The 21,503-nt window shown below is 34.0% G+C and overlaps 6 protein-coding genes across 6 annotated transcripts; 3 read left to right on the top strand and 3 right to left on the bottom strand. All coding sequences in view use genetic code 12, as the record gives it.

The window, feature by feature from the left end:
- Positions 1 to 57: 57 nt before the first annotated feature.
- Positions 58 to 735, bottom strand: CD36_41870 (clathrin light chain, putative; the record flags this gene model as incomplete). The annotated part of the gene is made up of 1 exon (XM_002419807.1): positions 58 to 735. One exon carries the CDS (start codon positions 733 to 735, stop codon positions 58 to 60), a length of 678 nt encoding a protein of 225 aa, XP_002419852.1.
- Positions 736 to 1,174: 439 nt separating this feature from the next.
- CD36_41880 (conserved hypothetical protein) lies at positions 1,175 to 1,411 on the top strand (the record flags this gene model as incomplete). The annotated part of the gene is made up of 1 exon (XM_002419808.1): positions 1,175 to 1,411. One exon carries the CDS (start codon positions 1,175 to 1,177, stop codon positions 1,409 to 1,411), a length of 237 nt encoding a protein of 78 aa, XP_002419853.1.
- Positions 1,412 to 1,538: 127 nt separating this feature from the next.
- On the bottom strand, positions 1,539 to 5,072 carry RGA2 (GTPase-activating protein (GAP) for Rho-type GTPase Cdc42p, putative; the record flags this gene model as incomplete). Its single annotated transcript, XM_002419809.1, has 1 exon — positions 1,539 to 5,072. The coding sequence occupies one exon, from the start codon at positions 5,070 to 5,072 to the stop codon at positions 1,539 to 1,541; it is 3,534 nt and encodes a 1,177-aa protein (XP_002419854.1).
- Positions 5,073 to 7,698: 2,626 nt separating this feature from the next.
- Positions 7,699 to 9,321, bottom strand: CD36_41900 (UDP-glucose ceramide glucosyltransferase; the record flags this gene model as incomplete). Its single annotated transcript, XM_002419810.1, has 1 exon — positions 7,699 to 9,321. The coding sequence occupies one exon, from the start codon at positions 9,319 to 9,321 to the stop codon at positions 7,699 to 7,701; it is 1,623 nt and encodes a 540-aa protein (XP_002419855.1).
- Positions 9,322 to 10,926: 1,605 nt separating this feature from the next.
- On the top strand, positions 10,927 to 12,825 carry CAT2 (carnitine O-acetyltransferase, mitochondrial precursor, putative; the record flags this gene model as incomplete). The annotated part of the gene is made up of 1 exon (XM_002419811.1): positions 10,927 to 12,825. The coding sequence occupies one exon, from the start codon at positions 10,927 to 10,929 to the stop codon at positions 12,823 to 12,825; it is 1,899 nt and encodes a 632-aa protein (XP_002419856.1).
- Positions 12,826 to 18,089: 5,264 nt separating this feature from the next.
- Positions 18,090 to 21,431, top strand: CD36_41920 (conserved hypothetical protein; the record flags this gene model as incomplete). The annotated part of the gene is made up of 1 exon (XM_002419812.1): positions 18,090 to 21,431. One exon carries the CDS (start codon positions 18,090 to 18,092, stop codon positions 21,429 to 21,431), a length of 3,342 nt encoding a protein of 1,113 aa, XP_002419857.1.
- Between the last annotated feature and the right edge of the window lie 72 nt (positions 21,432 to 21,503).

Raw genomic sequence — 21,503 nt, forward strand, 5'->3', positions numbered from 1 at the left:
TACGTATTATTTAAATATACAAGTATATCATTTTTCATTTTTTGATACAATCTTCGATTACTCTTGATATCCTCCTGCACCAGGAACGTTTTCTTTGCCTTTCAATTTGGTCAATAACTCTTTGAATCTAGTTTTATCTCTGCTTTCATCACCAGGTAATTCACCCACTTCAGTAACTAACTCATTTACTCTATCCCATAAAGTACCTCTTTTCAAGAAATCATCTCTTTTGCTAATAAATTTTTCTTGTTCCTGTAAAATTTCCTTTTGATGGTTATCTCTTTTAGTATTGTAATTTTCATAAAAATCATCAATAGTTGATTTGGCTTTTTCAATAATTTCTTCCTTCTTCTTGGAATTTAATTTCTCTCTTTCTTCAATTTCTAAATCACGACGTTGTTTCCATTCCTTAATAGCTTGAGATTCTGATAAATTTAGTTCTTTGGCTGCACCATTAGAAGATGTGGATCCTTCAAATTCATCATCATCGTCATCGTCATCTTTCAAACCCTCAGCTCCTGTGGTACCTGATGGTTCTGCTTTGGTATCGACTTCAGGGAATTGTTCTTTGAATTCATTTATTTCATCATCCTCGTCGTCTTCAAACACTTGTTTATCTTGATCTGTGGTAAATTCGTCTCCCACTAATTCTTTTTCACGGGATAAGAAATCGCCCTCGTACTCATCATCACCACCTGCAGTAGGTGTGTCTATTTCTGGAAATTTATCAGCCATTGTGTTTGTTTTCGTGTTACTAGTTTCTTTCCTTTCAAAATATGACAGGGCAATATAATACTGGGCAAAAGCGGGCCAATTTTTCGGTTGTTGTTGTTCAACTTTTTTTTCTTCTTTGTCAGGAAGAAGTGTACAACGAATCAGTTTGTCGTGTGTTTGTGATCAAGAAATCAAAAATACACATTTTATTTTTTTTTACATTATTTCTTGTGGAGAGATGAAACATAGAAATTATCCGAACCCTTATATTATATAACTGTACCCTTTACTTTACCCTTATCTTGTCAATTCCTAGTTATAAATCAGCTCAAATTTATCTGGAGCAACATCCCTACTATCAATACATCTACCAAGATACTACTTGTACATAGTCTCACAATCTCATATCCTTGTTGATAATATAAACTCCAGCAAATTCCCTCCCCAAACATTAACCACAATGGCAAGACTATCTGGATTACAAAAAGAGGTACTTCAATTGTATAGAAAATGCATTCGAACTATAAAGACCAAACCTGAAAATACTCGCGAACATTGGAGGAATTTTATTCATGAAGAATTTGCCAAATATCATCATTTGTCAAAGAAACAATTTAATACCATTGAATATTTGATCCGTAATGGACATAGAAAACTAGAAATGTATCTGAATCCACAACTAAAAGATATCCATTAATATATATTTATATATTTATTTCAATACACGCTTATAATATAAAGACAAAAAAAAAAAAAAAGGAAAAATAATAAAATTAAACTTGTTCTTGTAAATCAATCAAAATTTATAGTTTTCTTTTTCGACTCTAAAAGATTCTATGTGATTCTGTCAATAGTAACTCCGTTGAATCGTTTCTAAATCCCATATCGGCCATTTCATTGTCGCCAGATTTGTCCTTCGCTAAAGTTGGAGCAAATACAACTGATAAATTCTTATAACCCATCTTATTTACATTTTGCAACGAATTCACCAAATGTAAATGGTTCACAATTAATCTCAATGTCTCTCTATTTGCTGGGGGCAATTTGCCAACAATCTTTTGTAATTCTGCTATACGCACCTCTTTGGAATGGGAAGCTTTAGTTGATACATTAATAAAGTCTTCGTACAAGACAAATGGAATAACTGGATCAGGTAACTTCCGTAAGTATCTCTTCAATGCTGAAGTAACAGCATGGATGTCTACATCCAACGTTTCTTCCACTCGGCTTAATTGTTTCTCGTCGGGATCATTGGATAAACTGGCAAATGCATTTTCAATAGACACAATTGCAGAGTTTCCCCCGGAAATACGATATATACCTTCAAAATCTAATCCTCGTTTCTCAACTTCAGCTATGCATCTAGTAACAATGATTGGAACTTGATTCTTTTCATAGTCTGCACGTTGCTGTAAAGTGCTGTCAAAAAGTGGTACCTGGTTTGAGTCTCCAGAAAGCAATGAGTCTAATATATTGCTTGATTTAGACTTGGAGAATTTATTTTGCTGGTTATTGTTATTTGCCCCGCTGTTATTGAATGAATTACCAGAATTTTGAGCAGGTATACGCAATGCCTGAGTTGAGAAACTATTCGGGATTCTTCCGCCACCATTGTTGGGTGCGTTGCTATTGTTATTATACTCATTAGATGGGATAGCCTGTGTTGTTCCTACTTTTGGTCTTCTCCAAAATTTCAACCGTGTTGCCTTGTGTGTTTGTTCGTCCTCAGTGGATTGTTGCTGCTGATGTTGATGATATTGCTGTTGGTATTGTTGTTGTTGTTGTTGATATTGCGCTTGGTGTCTCTCAGGAGACAAATGATCCAGGTATTCATAATTATCCCTCGATACAACCAGAGTGCTATCTGATGAGTTCTTGTAAGGTGAAAGGTGTGTATTGACACTCTTGCCCAACGTAGAGGCATCAGGATCAGAATCGTTGCTAAAAGACTTTGATAGTTTTCCAGTGGCACCAGAAGCTTGTCTATTCTTTTGTTGTTCAATCAACTCTTTATTCTCGTTCGTTATCTTTGTCTTTTGTGCCTGTAATTCAGCAATTTCAGCCACTAAATTGTCGTATCGAATCGATTCCGACGAAATTTTAGATTGTATCATCTTCAACTGTTCATTAAGCTTATGTTTTTCATCTCTCAATTTCTTAACATCCTGGTCTAACAAAGCTTTGCTACTGCTCAATTGCTCAATCTCACTCTTCATAGCAACATTGTTGTAATGATCTTCGTCTGATAACAATACTGTTGAGTCTGATGTCAGTCTTATATGACTACGTCCACCCAACCCACTATTAGTTATTGGTGGGGAAATGTAAGCATTGGCGATACTACTAAAAAGTGATCCATCAGATGTTTGTCTTGTGTGACCGTTTCTATGATCCTCTCTATTGCTTGTTGTGAAAAGTGCAGCTAACTTATTTTGATTTCCTGAAGTGGAACGCTTGTGTTTCAAGTTCTTGATAATTGAAGCAGTACGTGAGACATTCTGATTCTTTTGCAGGTGTTTGTGTTGTTGGTCATTTGACCAATCTGAGTTCTTTGGTTCCAAGTTGGTTACTGCAGGTGAAAAATTGCCAACAACCCTTTTAGGTGTAGACATTATTGAGGACGGGCTAGTTTTCTCACTTATATCATGTTGTCGTTGATCTTGTTGCAGTTTAATGTAACTTCTCTGATCCTCATGATTGTCATAATCTACCCCCTCTAATCCTAAACCTTTTGGTGTTTCAACAAAACTGAATTTTTTGGAGGCATCGTCGCCTCTAGAAGGAGTGCTAGGTAATGGCACCCTTGGTGGTGGGGAAGACACCGATTTCGAGGTACCTGCCCTCGAAGGTTTTTCTTGCCTTGGTGTTCCAATTGCTAAATCATCGTCAACTCCATCTGTCAGTATTTCATCATTCGTTTCAACAACTCGTGCCTGTCTATTAACTTTGGCAAATGGAGAAGGGCACCCGGAGCGAGGTTTATCTTCTACTGATAGGTTAACTGCTTTCGTGTTTTGGTTCGAATTTTGACTAATAATTGTTCCTGGAGAATCGATCATGGGGGATCTAGTATTATGGAATTCATTATCGTGGAATTGGTTAGGTGATAAAATAAGGAAATTCTTAGATTTCTGTTCAGGGTTTCCACCCGGGGACACGTCAAGGGCGGGTTTTAATTGATTTCCAGAAAGTGGATCAGCCTTGGACTCTGGAGGAGTATCTATAATATCCAAGTAAACAGTTTTCTCACCGGTATCAGCTGATATTTCGTCGGTACTCAATTGATCAGAAGACAACGGAGGCGTTGAGTATTGGTTTACAAAAGGCAGAACTTTCGAGCTTCTATTGGAATTTTTATTTCGCAATGAAGTACCATTTGATTTCTTTTCATCACCATTCGTATCTGAGTCAGAGCTGTTCTGAACTTCTTCAATGGAAAAATCGTTATCTGACTGAAATATTGGCGGATTATGAAGCCCGGTACTGTTGTGTAAAGTCGAATTTCCTTTGTTTGTGTGTTCTGACAAGGTCTGTGATGTTGACAAGGAACCAAGGGATGAATCGGTCTTGTTTTTCCCCGAAATTGAATCCTTGGATTGATACGAATTTGCAGTGTAGGGAGTTGGTCTTGTTGGTGATGTGGCTGTTGGGGGTAAAGGCAACGACTTGTTTTTGGACGAGGTAACTGAGGTCACCGAGCGGTTGTTCTGTTGATACAATAAGCTTTCTCCTGATTGGTTGCTTTGGTTATTCATATACGACTGAATTAGACTGTTTCTGGATGAGTTGACTGACCGTTTATGATCCTCCAATATTTGCATTTCACGTTGATCCTTTTCTCGTTCCAACTGTAATCTCTTCTCTTGAAGCAACGCCAAATGTTTCTTTTTCGCATCGTATTTCTTCTTTTTGGCCATTAGTTTCTGGTGACAATCCATACAAAATAAACCTTTCGATGTACGCGCGTATCTCAAATCTTCAATTTTGTTCTTACACGAACGACATTTGAAACAATTGGAACAGTAGGCTTGATCTCCAGTCAATATTGCTAAATCATCAATCTTTCTGCCACATTGCTTACAGTTGTAAGAACAGTTTGAACAAATCAAATTCCCATTACCCAAAACCAAAAAGTTTGAATTGCAACCCAAAGACGTGTTACATTTTGAACAGTTGAAACAATGGATGTGCCATCTATCGTCGCCCAACTCATACGCGTGGCCCTCAACGATCAACTGATTACATTTTTTGCATAATTCACGGGGTTGTCTATTACTACCCGAGGAAGGTTGTGAGGCTAAGTCGAGTGTCTCATGCACATGGGGTCGATTATTTGTTGGTGGTACAAGTTCAGGCATATTGTTCTTGTGAATATATGGAATCACGCCAACTGGTTATTAAGGTCGTACACAATCGATAAATGTATGTATAGGGTGCAATCAAACGTGATTAACAATTATTGTATTGCCTTCTTATTGGGGGGGGGAGTATTTGTCAGTTTGCGGGCAAAAAAAAACAGCTTAAATTTAAAACTTTTCTTTTCTTATATTTTTGCGTTGGATTTCTTCTCTCTTCTTAAATTATAACGGAGAGCGTGGGTCCAAGCTCAGCAACTTCTAAACTAGTAATAAGCTATTGTAAAAGTTGTTGAAATAAAATTGTGGAATAAATATTAAAATAGGGAAAATCACTGGACAGTTGTAGATATATGTATATATATGACTAATTCAGTAATCCTTGGAACTTGGGAAAGCCCTATCCTTGTCGCTTACTTCTTTCCTAATATAAGTTTGAAACACCAAAAAATAAAAAGTGGAAAATCACCTTTGCTAGTAAACAAAGTCTCTTTTTTTGATTATGGAGATCTTGTGAGATATCTCAACAAATTAAACGACAGAAATATAATGATAACGTAGAAAGAAGAAAAATGGTAAAAGAATTTGAGAAACAGAAACAAGTTGAGGAAAAGGAAAGAAAGGATCAAGGATTATGAATCTTTTTTTTCTTTTTTTTTTTTTTAATTCCCAACCCTCTCTTTTTTTTTTTTTTTGTTTCCTTCTTTCTTTGAGAGAGAGAAATATAAACGAACAGGGAAAATTAAAAAGCACAAAAGAAAAAAAAAAAACGAAAGGGTTAGTTTTATAAAAATAACAAAATTCTCCTGAAAAATCAAATGCTTAATTGATTTTGTTTCAAAAAATTTTCAAAATTAAAACCAACGGCTGGAGTTGAGGTTAAGGTGATGAAGTTTAATGTATCGATGAATCAATTGATTGCATCAGATTGTCAATGGGTAGAAAGGGATTACAGTGTATTAACTATTTGAGGATCCTGATTCGAAATTAGAAAGAAATAAAGAAAATACAATAATAAAACATATCATCTTGTTAGTAGAGATATACTAAAATGAAAAAAAATCTTAAATAAGGAAACAAAAATCAAAACAAAAATAATACTTTATTTGAATTTAAAACTAATCTAGTGTATAATTGAACCATTGTTACATATTTTAGATTACTTTTACCTAAAGCAATTCAAAAGGAGGGAGGGAGGTGAGCACAACTACTAACAAAATGTCAATCTTTTTTACTGATTTTGGACAATAAGAGTAAATGATTTATTGTTCAGTTTTCGATATTGAATCAATTTTTAAGAAATCTTACGTCAAATGCGTCATTCTTTCTGTGGCCAGGCATTGCCGCAGTCAGTCTATTGTCCCATTCATCGACGATGATGATGATCAATCCCTTGGGAGGAGGAAACAGGTTCCAACTAACAACACTGTTTGAGTTTCGGCTAAATAACGATTCAAATTTTTATGTTACGCTTTCTTTATTGACAACTTTAAAAGCCACCATTATAGAATATCCAAGAAAATGTTTTGGTTGTATACACAAAATAGGACCATGTAACAGAAATTGATTATTATCGCGTTTCAATTAGTTTTCGTTTTGTTTTTTCTTTTCTTTTCACTTAGCTTACATAAACTGGCTTGAAGGTGTGTTACTTTGTGGAGCGTAGTAAGAAAACCTGAAACAAATTGTTTCGTTCGTTGGTTGGTCAGTATTGTGTTCATTACAAGTATCATAAGGTGACAAAATCCAGGGGTGGCTTGTTTTAGTATATGTTCATCTATTGTGTTACTAAATTAATAAGAGCAACCCATGTGAGATCTCAATGCAGGAACTGTAGGTAGCAGTTTTACATATGCTAATATCTCCAAGTAGTTGAAACTAGCAGCGGTGGTTTTTATCTTCTCGTTGAATAATTGTTGATGATGATGAGTATCGAAATATTTTTGTCATAAGATCTTTCTTTGCCCTTTTAAGTATAAATTTATAACTCTTTCAAGATTATAGGCACATCTTTATTGCTTCAAATCATATTCATACTGTATAATTGTGCCCACTGAATTCTTATTCCAGATTTGTGCTCTTTTTTACTACGTGATTCATTCCGATATGAAACAAAAACCTTGAGAGTTGATTGGTTCAAGCTAAACTTCTCTATTCCTTGTCCTTGCTGTTCAATATCAGGTCCATAGTAGTTATAACAAAAACACCTACGTGATATTTTTTTTCTAATTGTAAAAGAAGATATAATATTGTAATTAATTTAATTGGTATTAATTCTTTGCATATCAAAAAAAAAGACATATCTGGTTCTAGACTCGTAAGGGTAACTTTAGGTTGCGAAAAAAAATGAGAGAATTTTCAAACAATTTGCTACAAAAATCCTACCAAAGTTTTAACACCAATGGCACAAGACTATTGTATGGTGGTTGTCTTCATTTTTTTTTTTTTTTTTTTGATTTCCATGTCTACTAATCTAGGATGAAATCAAATACTTGAATAATTTGTTGATTTTGAAATGAGCATGGCAAAAGGCTATGACTTTTGATGTTAGAATATTGGTACATTTAGCTTTTACTTTTCTATATATACATGTCGTGTCTATTTATATCTGTCTATAAAAGTTAGTCTATCACATTTCTTCAGCAGTTAAATCTTTCTTAATTCTGAATGGTTTTCCTCTCCAATCGATTTCATGTCCTATCATTGCAATTACCCAAATAGGCAATGCCAATAACTCTCGAAGTATCCAAATATACCCCCATTGTAAGCAATTTCTCTGTTTGGGTGGAATAGCATCGTGTAACCAATTAGGCAAGTAAGTAACATTTTTAACATCCAACGTATGGTTTATCAAAATGTAATATTGTACATAATCTGTCAACATCCATATAAGCATATGTATAACAAACCAGGACTTGTTGAACCAAGTACCGAGAAAAATAGTTGAGATAGCATAAGTACCATAGATACCACAGATAATCGACTCGGTAGTTGGTTCAATCAATGTTGCCAACAAAACCATATATTTTCTGACTCTGAGCCATCTTACTCGTCTTTGAATATAATCTCTAAGGGCATTGTTTTCTAACCCACTATAAGGTTGCACAACTACATCTCCAGTTAATCCTGTTCTTCCTTGACTATTTTCCCAAAGAGCAATTCCAATCATATTGTCTTCACCAATGTATCGGGCGAAAAATTTAATCGCGTGCCCAACCCCCAAAGAAGTATAATACCCTGCATCTTGTTTCACTTTTGGGTCTTTGAAAAATGGGGAATCCTTATGAGGAATTAATCTAACTGATTGATCCAAGTCTGAACGACGATAAATATTAGATTTACCATTAACACATGGCGCTACTGCCAAATTGTTCAACAGTACATAAAACTTGGAATGCGATGTGTGCAAGAACATTTCATCAAGTTCTGCTCCCAATTTCTTTGAAAACCTTGAATATGTAGCACCTGAATTGGCAGTCAATGAATTTTTAGATTTCGGTGACTGTTTACGTTTCACTAATTGTGAATTAATAGATTCAGATGAAGGAACAGGGGTCATTGCCGTAATTTCTAGATCTTGACCACCAACTAAACCATCACCTCTGGTTACATTATTGATACTTAATGCCAAGGGAACATGATGAACTAATTTCACTGGTCTTGATTGTCCCATCTTTCTCGACATGTTTAAATTGCTATTCAATGAAATTACAGAATTTTTCAAAATATTAGAACTTGCCCAAACATTACTATCCATCACCCATAAAATATCATACTTGGCATGGACAAACCCCTTTGCCAAATTATTAACTTTGGGATTGGGTCCATAATGGTCATCACTAGTTTTCGTTTGAGGGTTATAGCTATCACTAGTTAGGATTTGAGCATCGACTGTTGGGTATTTTGCTATCAATTTTTGGATTATGGAAAGGGAAGGATCATTTGGATCATCAACACAAAACAAAATCTGCACTTTACTTCTTGGATAATTTTGACAAAATGAAGATTCTAAACACGATATCAACTCTGGATCAATGCCTTTAATTGGTCGTATAATTGTTACCCCTTCATATATTTCGTCATCATCACTCTCAGGGTCATTTTGGTGAACTGACTGTAGTACTGGTCGATTTCTAAAATTGAAAAAAATCTCAAAAAACCCACTGTAGGCTGCCACAAGGATAATTATATACCATAGTAGAAAGAAATACCCAGTGATAATCCTGAAAAGGGATAATTCTTCTTGATCCATTTGGTAGAAAAACAGATTAAGATATATCACAACTTCGATAAAAAAAAAACTGCAACAGATATATCCAAACAGATGTTTTTTTTTTTTTTTTTGTATTTTTCCATTTTTTTTTTCTTCTTCTTCTTGTTTCAAACTACAGTTTGACAAGCATCAGAGGAACGCTCGTTGCCGATATTGTGTAACGATCCAACGCGATATGCGAACGATATTTCGGTTTTTATTCCCCCATTACTACAGTCAGATATTACCCGGAAGACTGATAGCCTGCGTCAACTCCAAGTGGATACGTGCTCAATGAGGGGCATATATTAATCTCCATAATCCAAATTAAAAATGAGAAATGACAATAAGGGGACAATTTGAGGTAACGTAGACAGATTTTAAGCTTTCATGGGTTGTAATGGCAGCAGTGACGTAGTTGAGTAGAATTGTCTTGATATAGACAAAACGTTACGTCCAGGTATTATTCTATTGCCTCTTGATGTATGAAATGCAACTTGATCTGAGACTGGTTTATTTATTGCTATTCCAGCAATGGAAAGATGATTATAAATGAACATGCTCTTTACACTAGTTTGTTCGATATTGAACCTCATACTCAGGAAACACCAAATAGTATGAACAGCCCCGGAGAATGGGGAAAGCTTAAACAATGTGGTCGAGAATAATATCAGCTAGAAACCATTATGAGGCGATTTTACATATTGATGCATTTAATAATTGCATACTTGCGATAACCATTTTGATTTGCAAATAGGTTTATTCTCCCACATTGTATATGGTGCATATATCCCCGGGTTAAAAAAAAAACTGGTGTTGATTTAAACTCCGCGATGCTACTTACAGTCTTTTATTTTTCTTCTTGTTCTTGTTATCCATTACTTCTAGAGACTGAGCAGAATAGAATTGGGGCAAAATGGCGGTGCAAAAACTCTTGGGAGGCAGATCCAACTCCGCAAATATAAAATAATAGAATAAATAAAATACCAGACAGACAATGCCAATACTTTCTAGTTTAAAAAGAATAATTTGCACTACAATCTCAAAAAGATCATTACCAAATCACATCCATCTCATTTAGTCATACCTCCAAAGGCATATTCATTGAAATGCGATTACAGGAGTCTGGAGTGTTTGACAATGGGAAGAGTATTACTTGTATATAAACCGTGGGAACAATTTCGTTATAAAAAAAATGTTGTCGCATCCTCGGTTATAAGTACCAACTTAACAATGGACGGTAGTGCACATTCACCAAATTTCCATGACCCCCACAAAAAATCATAGGCTGATATAATAAATATATTTTTCTCCAGGAGTAAGTCTATAAAATCAACGAAATTTTTCAACGCTCTTTCTTTTTTTTTTTAAAAAGAAAAATAATTGGTTATAAATTTCCTCCTCTAACATTTCTTGATATTTAAACTATTGCATTTTATTTGAAATTCATATTTTTATTTCATTCCCATTGAAAACTTTTTTTTTTTTCTTTCTTTCTATTTATTATTGTTCAATTATCTATTCTTTCAATCAACTTATTAGAAGAAGTAGAGGCCAATAAAGGATAAAAAAAAAGGTAATCACGTTTGTTCTTGATATCATAGAATGTTTAAATTTAGAATTCCACAACAAATATTGAAACAAAACTCAACAAGTTCCAAATCTATAATCATGCCAGTTTTGAAAAAACCATTTTCAACATCTAACCCAAAAGGTGATTTGTTCAAATATCAATCACAATTGCCAAAATTGCCAGTTCCATCTTTGGAAGAAACTGCTGCTAAATATTTAAAAACGGTTGAGCCATTTTTAAATAAAGATCAATTAGCTGCTACAAAACAAAAAGTTGAAAACTTTATTCAACCTGGTGGTGTCGGTGAAGCTTTACAAGCTAGATTAGCCAATTTTGCTAGTGATAAAGATAACTGGTTGGCTGAATTTTGGGATGATTATGCTTATATGTCATATAGAGATCCTGTGGTTCCATACGTTTCTTATTTTTTCTCCCACAAAGATATCAACAATGTGATTGGTAACGATCAATTGTTGAAAGCTAGTTTGATAGCATACTACACCATTGAATTCCAAGAAAAAGTATTAGACGAAAGTTTGGACCCAGAAGTCATTAAAGGTAATCCATACTGTATGAATGCCTTCAAATACATGTTTAACAATTCAAGAGTTCCAGCTGAAGGTTCTGATATCACCCAACATTACGATGGTGAAGCTAACAAATTCTTTATTGTTATTTACAAGAACAACTTTTACAAAGTTCCAACTCACAATGAAAGTGGTCAAAGATTATCCAAGGGAGAACTTTACAGTTACTTGCAACAAGTTAAAAACGATGCTACTCCTAAAGGTCTTGGATTGGGTGCATTAACTTCTTTGAATAGAGATGAATGGTTGGGTGCTTATAACAACTTGTTGAAATCTCCAATAAATCAAGCCTCCTTGGAATCCATTTTTGCTTCTGCTTTTGTTATTTGCTTAGACTCACACAACCCAGTTACCATTGAAGAAAAATCCAAAAATTGCTGGCACGGTGATGGTCAAAACAGATTTTTTGACAAACCGTTGGAATTTTTTGTTAGTGCTAACGGTAATTCTGGTTTCCTTGGTGAACATTCAAGAATGGACGCCACACCAACCGTTCAATTAAACAACACTGTTTACAAGAAAATCACTGAAGAAAGCCCAGAAGAGTTAATTGTTGAAATCGGTGGTTCTGCACCAAAAATTGGTCCTGCTGAAATCTTGCCTTTTGATATCAACCCAACTACTAGAGCCAATATTTCTGACGCCATTTCAAAATTCAATGCCACTATTGCTGCTCATGATGAAGAAATTTTCCAACATTACGGTTACGGTAAAGGTTTAATCAAGAAATTCAAGGTTTCCCCAGATGCTTATGTTCAAATGTTGATGCAATTGGCTTATTTCAAATACACTGGTAAAATCAGACCAACTTATGAGTCCGCCGCCACCAGAAAATTCTTGAAAGGTAGAACTGAAACTGGTAGAACTGTATCTAATGAATCTAAGAAATTTGTTGAAACTTGGACCAATCCAAAGGCTACCAATGAAGAAAAAGTCTCTAGTTTCCAAGCTGCTGCTAAACAGCACGTTGCTTATTTGTCTGCTGCTGCTGATGGTAAAGGTGTTGATCGTCATTTGTTTGGTTTGAAACAAATGTTGCAACCAAACGAACCAGTTCCAGAAATTTTCACTGACCCAATTTTTAGTTATTCACAAACTTGGTACATTTCATCATCTCAAGTGCCTTCGGAATACTTCCAATCCTGGGGTTGGTCACAAGTTATTGATGATGGTTTCGGTTTAGCTTATTTAATCAACAACGACTGGATCCATGTCCATATTTCTTGTAAGAGAGGAAACGGATTAAAATCTGATCATTTGAAATGGTACTTGGTAGAAAGCGCCAACGAAATGAAAGACATTTTGACCAAGGGCTTGTTATCTGAACCAAAGGCCAAATTGTAAGAGAATTGGTTGTTTTCTCAATTTTTTTTTTTCATTTTTCAATTCATGCCTGTTTATTTTGATTAGTATAAGCAACATATAGAAAGTTCTAAAATTAGTTTATTATTACCCAATGTTTTGATTTGTAGATGTGGACTTCTGGAAGAAGTACCATAACCGAAAGTTTATAGAAAAATGGGCTTATAGTGGGAATGCTCCACGGCTTCACTGTCATCGGTAGTAATGTTCTACACACTTAATCGATTATAGCGAGTAGGAGTGAGACTCAGATCATAAGGATTGGTTTATAAGGTAAGTGTCAGATAACTCCAGTGCTATTGTTTTTTTTGTAGTTATATTTATCTTACACCTACTTTCATTCTTATCATAATTATCTCATCCCACCACCATCGAGGGACTGGTACAATTTCACAGTAATTACAATCTTCGGGTATATGCAGGACATTTGATCTCAATCTGGTGGTCATTATGTAATTGCAATAATTTTTGTTAGGTAGGGGACAAACAAAAGGAATTTTGGTTTTCTAAGATGGTTTGTAGCCATGAAGAAATGAATAAACCAAACCACATACTTATATTCACAATGTGATTGAATATACTTACTCATAAATTTGTGTCTGAACTTCAAGGGTTTACTCCTGCTTCTTAATTTTCATCGTAACTGCGCCAGTTTGACAAAATTAAAAAGGTACAAAAAAAAAATCTAATTTATAAACAAAATAGGCAAGTGTCACAAACTCAAAAAAATAGACGACCACACAGAGAAAAATACTACCGAAAAGGAAAAAAAAAGAAGAAAACGAACATAGAGGTTGAAGATAGAATGATAGCTTAAGCTAAGGCGGCGGTGATCTTCATCATAACAGGAGTAATAGTTAATTTTCTTTGGTTTGGTTTGGTTGTTGTTGCTGTTGCTGCGTTTATGTTTTGAAATTGAAATCATTCCAAAATGAAAAGTTATCAATGCAAATCAAAACCTAATCTTAATTATTATTATTTGATTTGATTTGATTTGTTTTGTTTTGTTTTGTTTCCAATTTCGATTGATTAGGCAAATTTGATCAGCGTGTGGTGATAATGATAACGATAGAGGCGGCAGCGGTGGTGGTGGTGATACTTTTATTGAAAAAAAAAAAAAGAATATTTTATTTATTCAATTTATTCTTGATACTCTTTCCCCAATTGTGTTATAAGATTATCGAGTTTACCCAATAAAGGAAAAAAGCAAACTTTAACGGGAACTCGGATAGCCGAGTGATGATAGCAAATTCACTTGATATCTGGGATATGGTTTTACCATTTTTATGTGATGATACTAGAATCCAGAAACCAACTATTCTTTTTTATCTAGATATATATATATATCACACATGAAAAGTGAATTCGAAAATTTTGCTCGTCTAATTTGTGATAGTGAATACTAGATTGGAAGTATTACATATAGTTTGAATTTTTAGTTCTGATTGTTTTTGTTTTGTTTTGTTCTCTTTAACAGTAGTTGCATGATCACATTCAGTAACACTTGCAAGACAAATCATATTAATAATTCGGTGTCATCGGGCTTTTGACATTTCTGTGTCCTTCACAGAAAACTTGATAATTGTTATGTGTATGAGTTTGTGTGAATGTGTATTATCATGAATGCTCTTAATTTGTGAATACGTGTTTCCATTATAATATTGGTTCTTCCAATGAGTTATATTTCCTTATTGGTAGAAAAATCAAACAATCAATATTGTGCCCACAAAATTATAATTAACTCAATAAAGCTCTGGACAAAGAATGGAAAAAAAAAAAATTTTGTTTGTGTTACTCTGAAAAAAAGAAGTGGTTTTCTATGTATTCGTAACTTGACAAACTAGCTTCTCAATAAAAGTGTTGATGATTATTTTTGAGATTATTTTGATTCTGGAAATAAACCACCTTCTCGCTTGTCCTGGAAGCAGTGGATGCAAACCAACCGACTAGGTTTGCTTTCAGTACTTACATTTCCCCTGGTATCCTGTCGTCACTTCAATTCAATTAGACGTTTAATTTAGTTCTTGGTATTTTCTTTTCTTTTCTTTTCGTTCGTTAATTTGATTTGCTTGAATGATTTTGCCATCACCTGAATATCAAGTATTTCTACTGTAGAACTTAGGTTATCGATTTGTAGCATTTCGTATGGATTGTTGTCAACATCACAAAAGAATTTAAAATTTAAGCGAAGACCGCTGATACTGTATTCATTTGGCCAGAAATTTAGCAATACTAGTACACTTCTTGTGTCTCTGTAAGTACATTTTGAATTGATTTGTCTCCTATTTGATTTCTACTTAAGGAATGTAAAATATTACAAGGAGTAGAATATATATATAATTGATTGGAACTTTGCTCATCCACATTTCCCCGTACCTGGACCATCTTAGTCAAGTATTAGAGTGGAGGTAAAGATCTGATTTTGTACTCCTTGACAACCAACCAAAACCAGTAATAAATAAGCAACACCAAAAAGCATCTCTCCTTTTTTTTTTTTTGATTTAGGCGCTTCTGTGGTTGCAAGAATATTTACCACTACCATCCATAAACCATTTATGATTTGTTCCAGTTCAAGTATATACAACAATACCTTGAAGCATGAATAATATATTCAAAGAGGCAAAAAAAAAAAAAAGCAAAAGAACAAAAAGAGTTAACAATCAATCAGGTCATTATTTTAACTGGTTGTAATCGCAATATTATTTCCTATTACCATTATGCTCTACATATAATGTGTGCATAGATTTTATTTGTGTGCATACAACAAGCTTGCATCACCAAAAACTAGAACAACAATACCCACCCACCTGTTCTACTAGTGAAAGGTTAATTACATTTTTATACTTTGAAACTCATTCACTCAATACTTTGCTTTTCTTTATTTGACTTTTATCGGGATAATAACAATAGTATAAATGGCACGAAACATTTTTTTGTGTTTTGCTGTAGGTCAATTTGGTTTTGATGACTTTACAACCAAAGATCTGGCAAATGGCAATTGGACAGTCACATAAATCATTCCATTCAGTGAAAGCGATTATTCAATCAAAACCCAAGCTTTCTTTTTAGTTTATTTTCTACATTACTGACATCATATTAGTTTAGCTTAACATTGCAGACAAATCAAATCAAATCAAATCAAATCACCAAAGTATTGAAAACAAAAAACTGTTTGAAATTTACTTGGTTTAGCTTTGACGAAGCCAATACAACCGGCATTTTGCCGTCATCACCGCCACTTTTCCAGTACACGGTCATCTCTTAAATTCAAGACCGACCTGAAATTTTTGAGTAAGGGGAACAGAATTTTAATCGATTATCTTCACATTTTCTTATTTTTTTCGTCTAGAATTCGTCATCTCATATTGTATACCAACAAAAAACATTCTCAGTTTTCATATAGGGTTTGCATAATTTCAAACTTTTTTATGGTCATTTATAAAATCCGACACTTTTACAGTCAACCTGGATAAAAATAAACTTACAGTATCTTCCACTTATATTTATATACTTCAGACAAACATCTTTGCTAGACGCTCAATTACCAAGATTGAGTATTTACCTCTTTATTACGATTCTATTGTTTGTGATTCGCAGCAGAAAATATAGTGGTATTTTAATTTTGGTTTTTTTTTTTGTTTCACTTGATATTTTTATTTTAACAAAAGCTTTTTTAATTCTTAAAGATTTTATCCGTTCTGCATTCCAATACAAAGAAATCACAAAACAGGAAGTTCATAAACAGACACAAAATTCGTGCATTATTTATTTTTCCATTCCAAATTTTCACGCTACCCTTCTAAAAATTAATTCGCCCTGGATTTTTAATTTCTTTAATTTTTTTTTTTTGGAGTATATAAAACTAATTTGAAGTTCCCTTGACAACAACATTCAATTACATTTCCGAATTCAATATCAACTTCTTATTATTGAATATTGTTTCTTGTTTATTCTATTTTCCCGTCCTTCCTTTTTATATAACAAATTCTACAAGAGATACCGATTCGTCCAGGTGATACACGGTTTAAACCTTTATCAAAGATCAATTGTTTACACCAACTTTTTTTTTTAAAAAAAATTATTATTATTTTTATTTAGTTTTATTAATTCAACTTGCTAACCTAGTCAACCAATATTTTTAATCCCCTTTACAAAATCCCGAAATTAGAATTAGAAGCATTCGACCTTACGCGTATATCAGCCTAGACCAACATAAGTATCAGTTGTTTTAAAGTTACAATTCAGACTTACTACTAATTGTATAATCCACTGGTATTGAACATTTAGTATTCATAGCTCATATCATTATTTCATTTGATAACAAACATATAACAGTACTGGATTGCATAATCATATCAAACCTAAACTAAAACACCATTTAAGAGAAATCGTCAAAGCTTTTTTTTTTGTATTCGTTACCTTGTTGCCACCAACTATATCACATTTTTGTTCAATTCAGTTATTCGCGTGTAACCTAGCCGTATTGCTCAAGCTTAACGTTAGATTTCGGTAACTCACATCAATTGACATTTTTATACACTGCAACACATAAACACGCCTGTGGTAAGAAAACAAAAGAAAAACCTATTGATATTTTTTAACCAATAGAGATATCGTATAACAAGCACTTGCACACCATTTAACAACGCTATTTGAGAAAAAGAAAAAGAATATACTGTGATTTTATTTTGTAAAAATACAAATCTAAATCACACAATTAGTTAATTACGAAGGATCAACCGTTATATAGAGGAGGTCCTAACTACTTTTTTTTTTTTTGATTCCAATTCAAAGACAGATATCGGGAAGTACAACCACCACCCGGTTACCTGGACCCATTATTTGAATTCACGATAGTAATACTCGAGATATCACTCGTTTGAGAAAAAAGAAAATAAAAAAAAATAAACTATAAGTTTAGTTCTTGGGGTGCCCCTGATCCAGATCAAAAATAAACAAAAACAAACAAACAAAAAAATTTGGTTCGTCTCAAGTACTCGGATTACTACAACTTGATTTGTGCCTAAATACCACTTTGCAAAAAATACTTGCCGTCAAATAATCACTCCTAAAATTTATAATCAAGGTGTGTATCCCATTATTCCATACAGATATTGGATATACTTTAACTTGAGAGCAATCTACAATAGTGTTTTCTTTTTCCTCAATTTCATTTACTGATCTGTATTATAATATCCAAACTGTTTGTTGATTCATATGCATCTGTCGATAACAAAGTACTTAAAATGTCCAATAACCCACATAGAACACATAAACGACAGAAATCGTCAGTGCTGAACCCTGGATATTACTTCACACCTGAAAACAAGCTGGAGATACAGCAACAACCACTGCAACTGCAACTGCAAGAGACCCAGCAACAACAACAACAACAGCAGCAGCAGCAGCAGCATTCTCAAACGCACAATATATATGATAATGACAACTACATGAATTACAACTTTCCACCCACTAGTAATAGACCCAGAGCATCAACAATAGCAGCAGCAGCAGCAACAACAGTACATCCGGGAAGCGAATTGTCCCATGAAAGTCACTCTGTGCATACTTCGCCTTTGAAACGAACAGCATCATCAGAACTTGATCAACCTATTCCTGCCATGGTGCCATCATCTCCACTAGTCAGTTCAGCACCATATTATTACTCACAGTCTTCTCAACAACAGAATCTTTCGTACCATGATCAACAACAACAACAACACCAGCAACAACAATCTACTCCACAAGGTCAACAAATTTCACTGCTGTCACAACAGATTCTGCAGACAGGAGTACCGCCACCACTATATGGTACTAGTTCAAGTATTCCTCCTGGCTCTACAATGCAACCTAGTACTTCGTTTGCATTTCACACTTCGCATTCAACATATAATCCTTCATTTGACTCTTCTAATTTATATAACCTGGCTTTCAGATTGCCAGAATACCCAACTACCAGCTCGAACACATTAATGTCTACCACAGGTGGTAAACAGTATCAACAATCTTCTGCATTATTACCATCTGGTACATTGCCTCCATCCATTTTAGGCACATCATCGCTGCATGTTTCTGCTTTGCGGCAACATCAAAAAAATAATTTGTCCATTTCTTCCCATTTGACGTTATTTAGTCTAAGTGGGAACAATTCCTCACAATTGCAGTCACAAGGACCCTCGTTTCAACAAGCTGGAACTGGAGTGGATGATATTAAACGTTCCTCAAAGGAATCAACAGCCATCCTCAATGATTTGTTGTTTAATTTAACCTCTGTTGATGGTTCAAATATCAATACGTTTTTGTTATCTATATTAAGAAAAATCGATTCACCTTTGACTTTGGATGACTTTTACAATTTGTTATACAATGACAGACAACGTACATTGTTGGACAATTCTAATTACCAAAACCGCATTGACAAGACGGTCGTAAGTCCCAATGACACAGACATGACAGTTACCATAATTAATCAATTGTTGAATTTTTTCAAAACTCCTAGTATGTTGGTTGATTATTTCCCAAACTTAGAAGATAAGGATAATAAATTGACAAATATAAACTACCATGAATTGCTTCGTACATTCCTTGCCATCAAAATTTTGCATGATATTCTAATCCAGTTGCCAATAAGTGAAGACGATGATCCTCAGAACTACACCATTCCTAGATTGTCTATCTATAAAACTTATTATATCATCTGTCAGAAATTGATTGCAAGCTATCCCAGTTCATCAAATACAAGAAACGAACAACAAAAGTTGATTCTTGGTCAATCCAAACTTGGTAAATTGATCAAGTTAGTGTATCCCAATTTATTGATCAAACGATTGGGAAGCAGAGGTGAATCAAAATACAACTATCTTGGAGTAATGTGGAATACAAATATTGTTCAACAGGAAATCAAGCAATTATGTGATGACCACGAATTAAATGATTTGAATGAGATTTTCAATAGTGATAATAATAATCCGTTTGCATCAATAGCTCCTAGTGGACCTGCAACCGCAAGCTCAACACCAAGGCGTGGAATAAGTCATAAACGGACTTCTTCTAAACAAAAAATTAAAACAGAGCATCTTTCTGGTAATCCATTTTTACAGCCGCTTCAAGCCTCGCATCATCATCATCATAGTCACCACCATCAACAGCCTCCTCAGGAATCATTGCAGCAACAATTGACGGAACATATTACAGCACCCCGTTTATCATTCTTAAAAAACGACACAAAATACCCCACGGATGCCAACCTATCCCTATTGGATGATGATAATTGGTTTGTTAGGTTAAGCTATGAATGTTACGCCAGACAACCTGCTTTAAACCGAGAGTTGATTCATCAGATCTTTCTTAAAAATGAATTCTTGTTAAATAATTCGAGTTTGTTGCGTAATTTGATGGATTCGATTATAAAACCGTTGGTGATGCAAGAAACTTATGCGAATGTCGATTTGGTTTTATATTTGGCGATCCTCATTGAAATTCTACCTTATTTGCTATTACTTAAATCATCCACCAATATCAATTTGTTAAAAAATTTAAGATTAAATTTGTTACATTTGATAAATAATTTTAACAATGAGTTAAAAAAATTAGATTCACCAAAGTTCCCAACAGAAAGGTCTACAATTTTTTTGGTAATAATTAAGAAGTTGATCAATTTGAACGATTTGTTGATCACTTTTATCAAGTTGATCAATCGAAATATTTGCAAGACCACGATGTCAAGTGATATTGAGAACTTTTTAAAGATAAACTCCCAGACAGTTAAATTAGATGATGATGATAATAGTTTTTTCTTTAATTTGAATACTACATCTATGGGGGAAGTGAACTTCAATTTCAAAAACGAAATTCTATCAAATGACTTGATTTATACGTTAATTGGCTACAATTTTGATCCTACTACAAATAATGAGTTGAAAAATTCCATTTCTATGAACTTTATAAATGAGGAGATCAACATTATTGATGAATTCTTTAAAAATGATCTATTGAATTTTTTGAATACGGATTTCCATGGTGGTCTTGATGACGACAATGGTGAGGAGGATGATGACGAAGAAGCTGATCCTAGTCCTGCTCACCCAATTGCTGCAACTGGATCTCAGGGCTCCTTATCACCAGAACCGGTGTCAACTGGTAACCCATCAGTTCCACCTACTAGAAATACTTCAATATCTGAAGTTAACGCGGAGAATAAACGTGGGAATGAAGTTGTATTAACTCCGAAAGAAACTGCTAAATTGAATTCTTTAATTAATTTGATTGATAAGCGATTGCTTTCTAGTCATTTCAAGTCCAAATATCCAATCTTGATGTACAACAATTGCATTTCATTTATCTTAAATGACATTTTGAAACATATATTTTTAAAACAGCAACAGCAACAGTTGCAAAGTTCCTCTAGTCAATTACATGATACACAACCGTTGACTCAACAAGATTCAGCTACAGGAATTAGTGGTGGTTCGTCAAGTGCTAACAATGCTAATAATAGTTTTGGGAACTGGTGGGTCTTCAATTCATTTATACAAGAATACATGAGTTTAATTGGAGAATTGGTTGGTTTACATGATAATTTAGTATAGACGTTGTTCTGATATTTTTCCGATTGTTTTTTTTTTTTTACTTTGGTTCTTATTGATTTTCTTATCTTTACG

The sequence above is a fragment of the Candida dubliniensis genome, chromosome 4 (genome assembly GCF_000026945.1).
Source record: "Candida dubliniensis CD36 chromosome 4, complete sequence".
Lineage (NCBI taxonomy): Eukaryota > Fungi > Ascomycota > Pichiomycetes > Serinales > Debaryomycetaceae > Candida > Candida dubliniensis.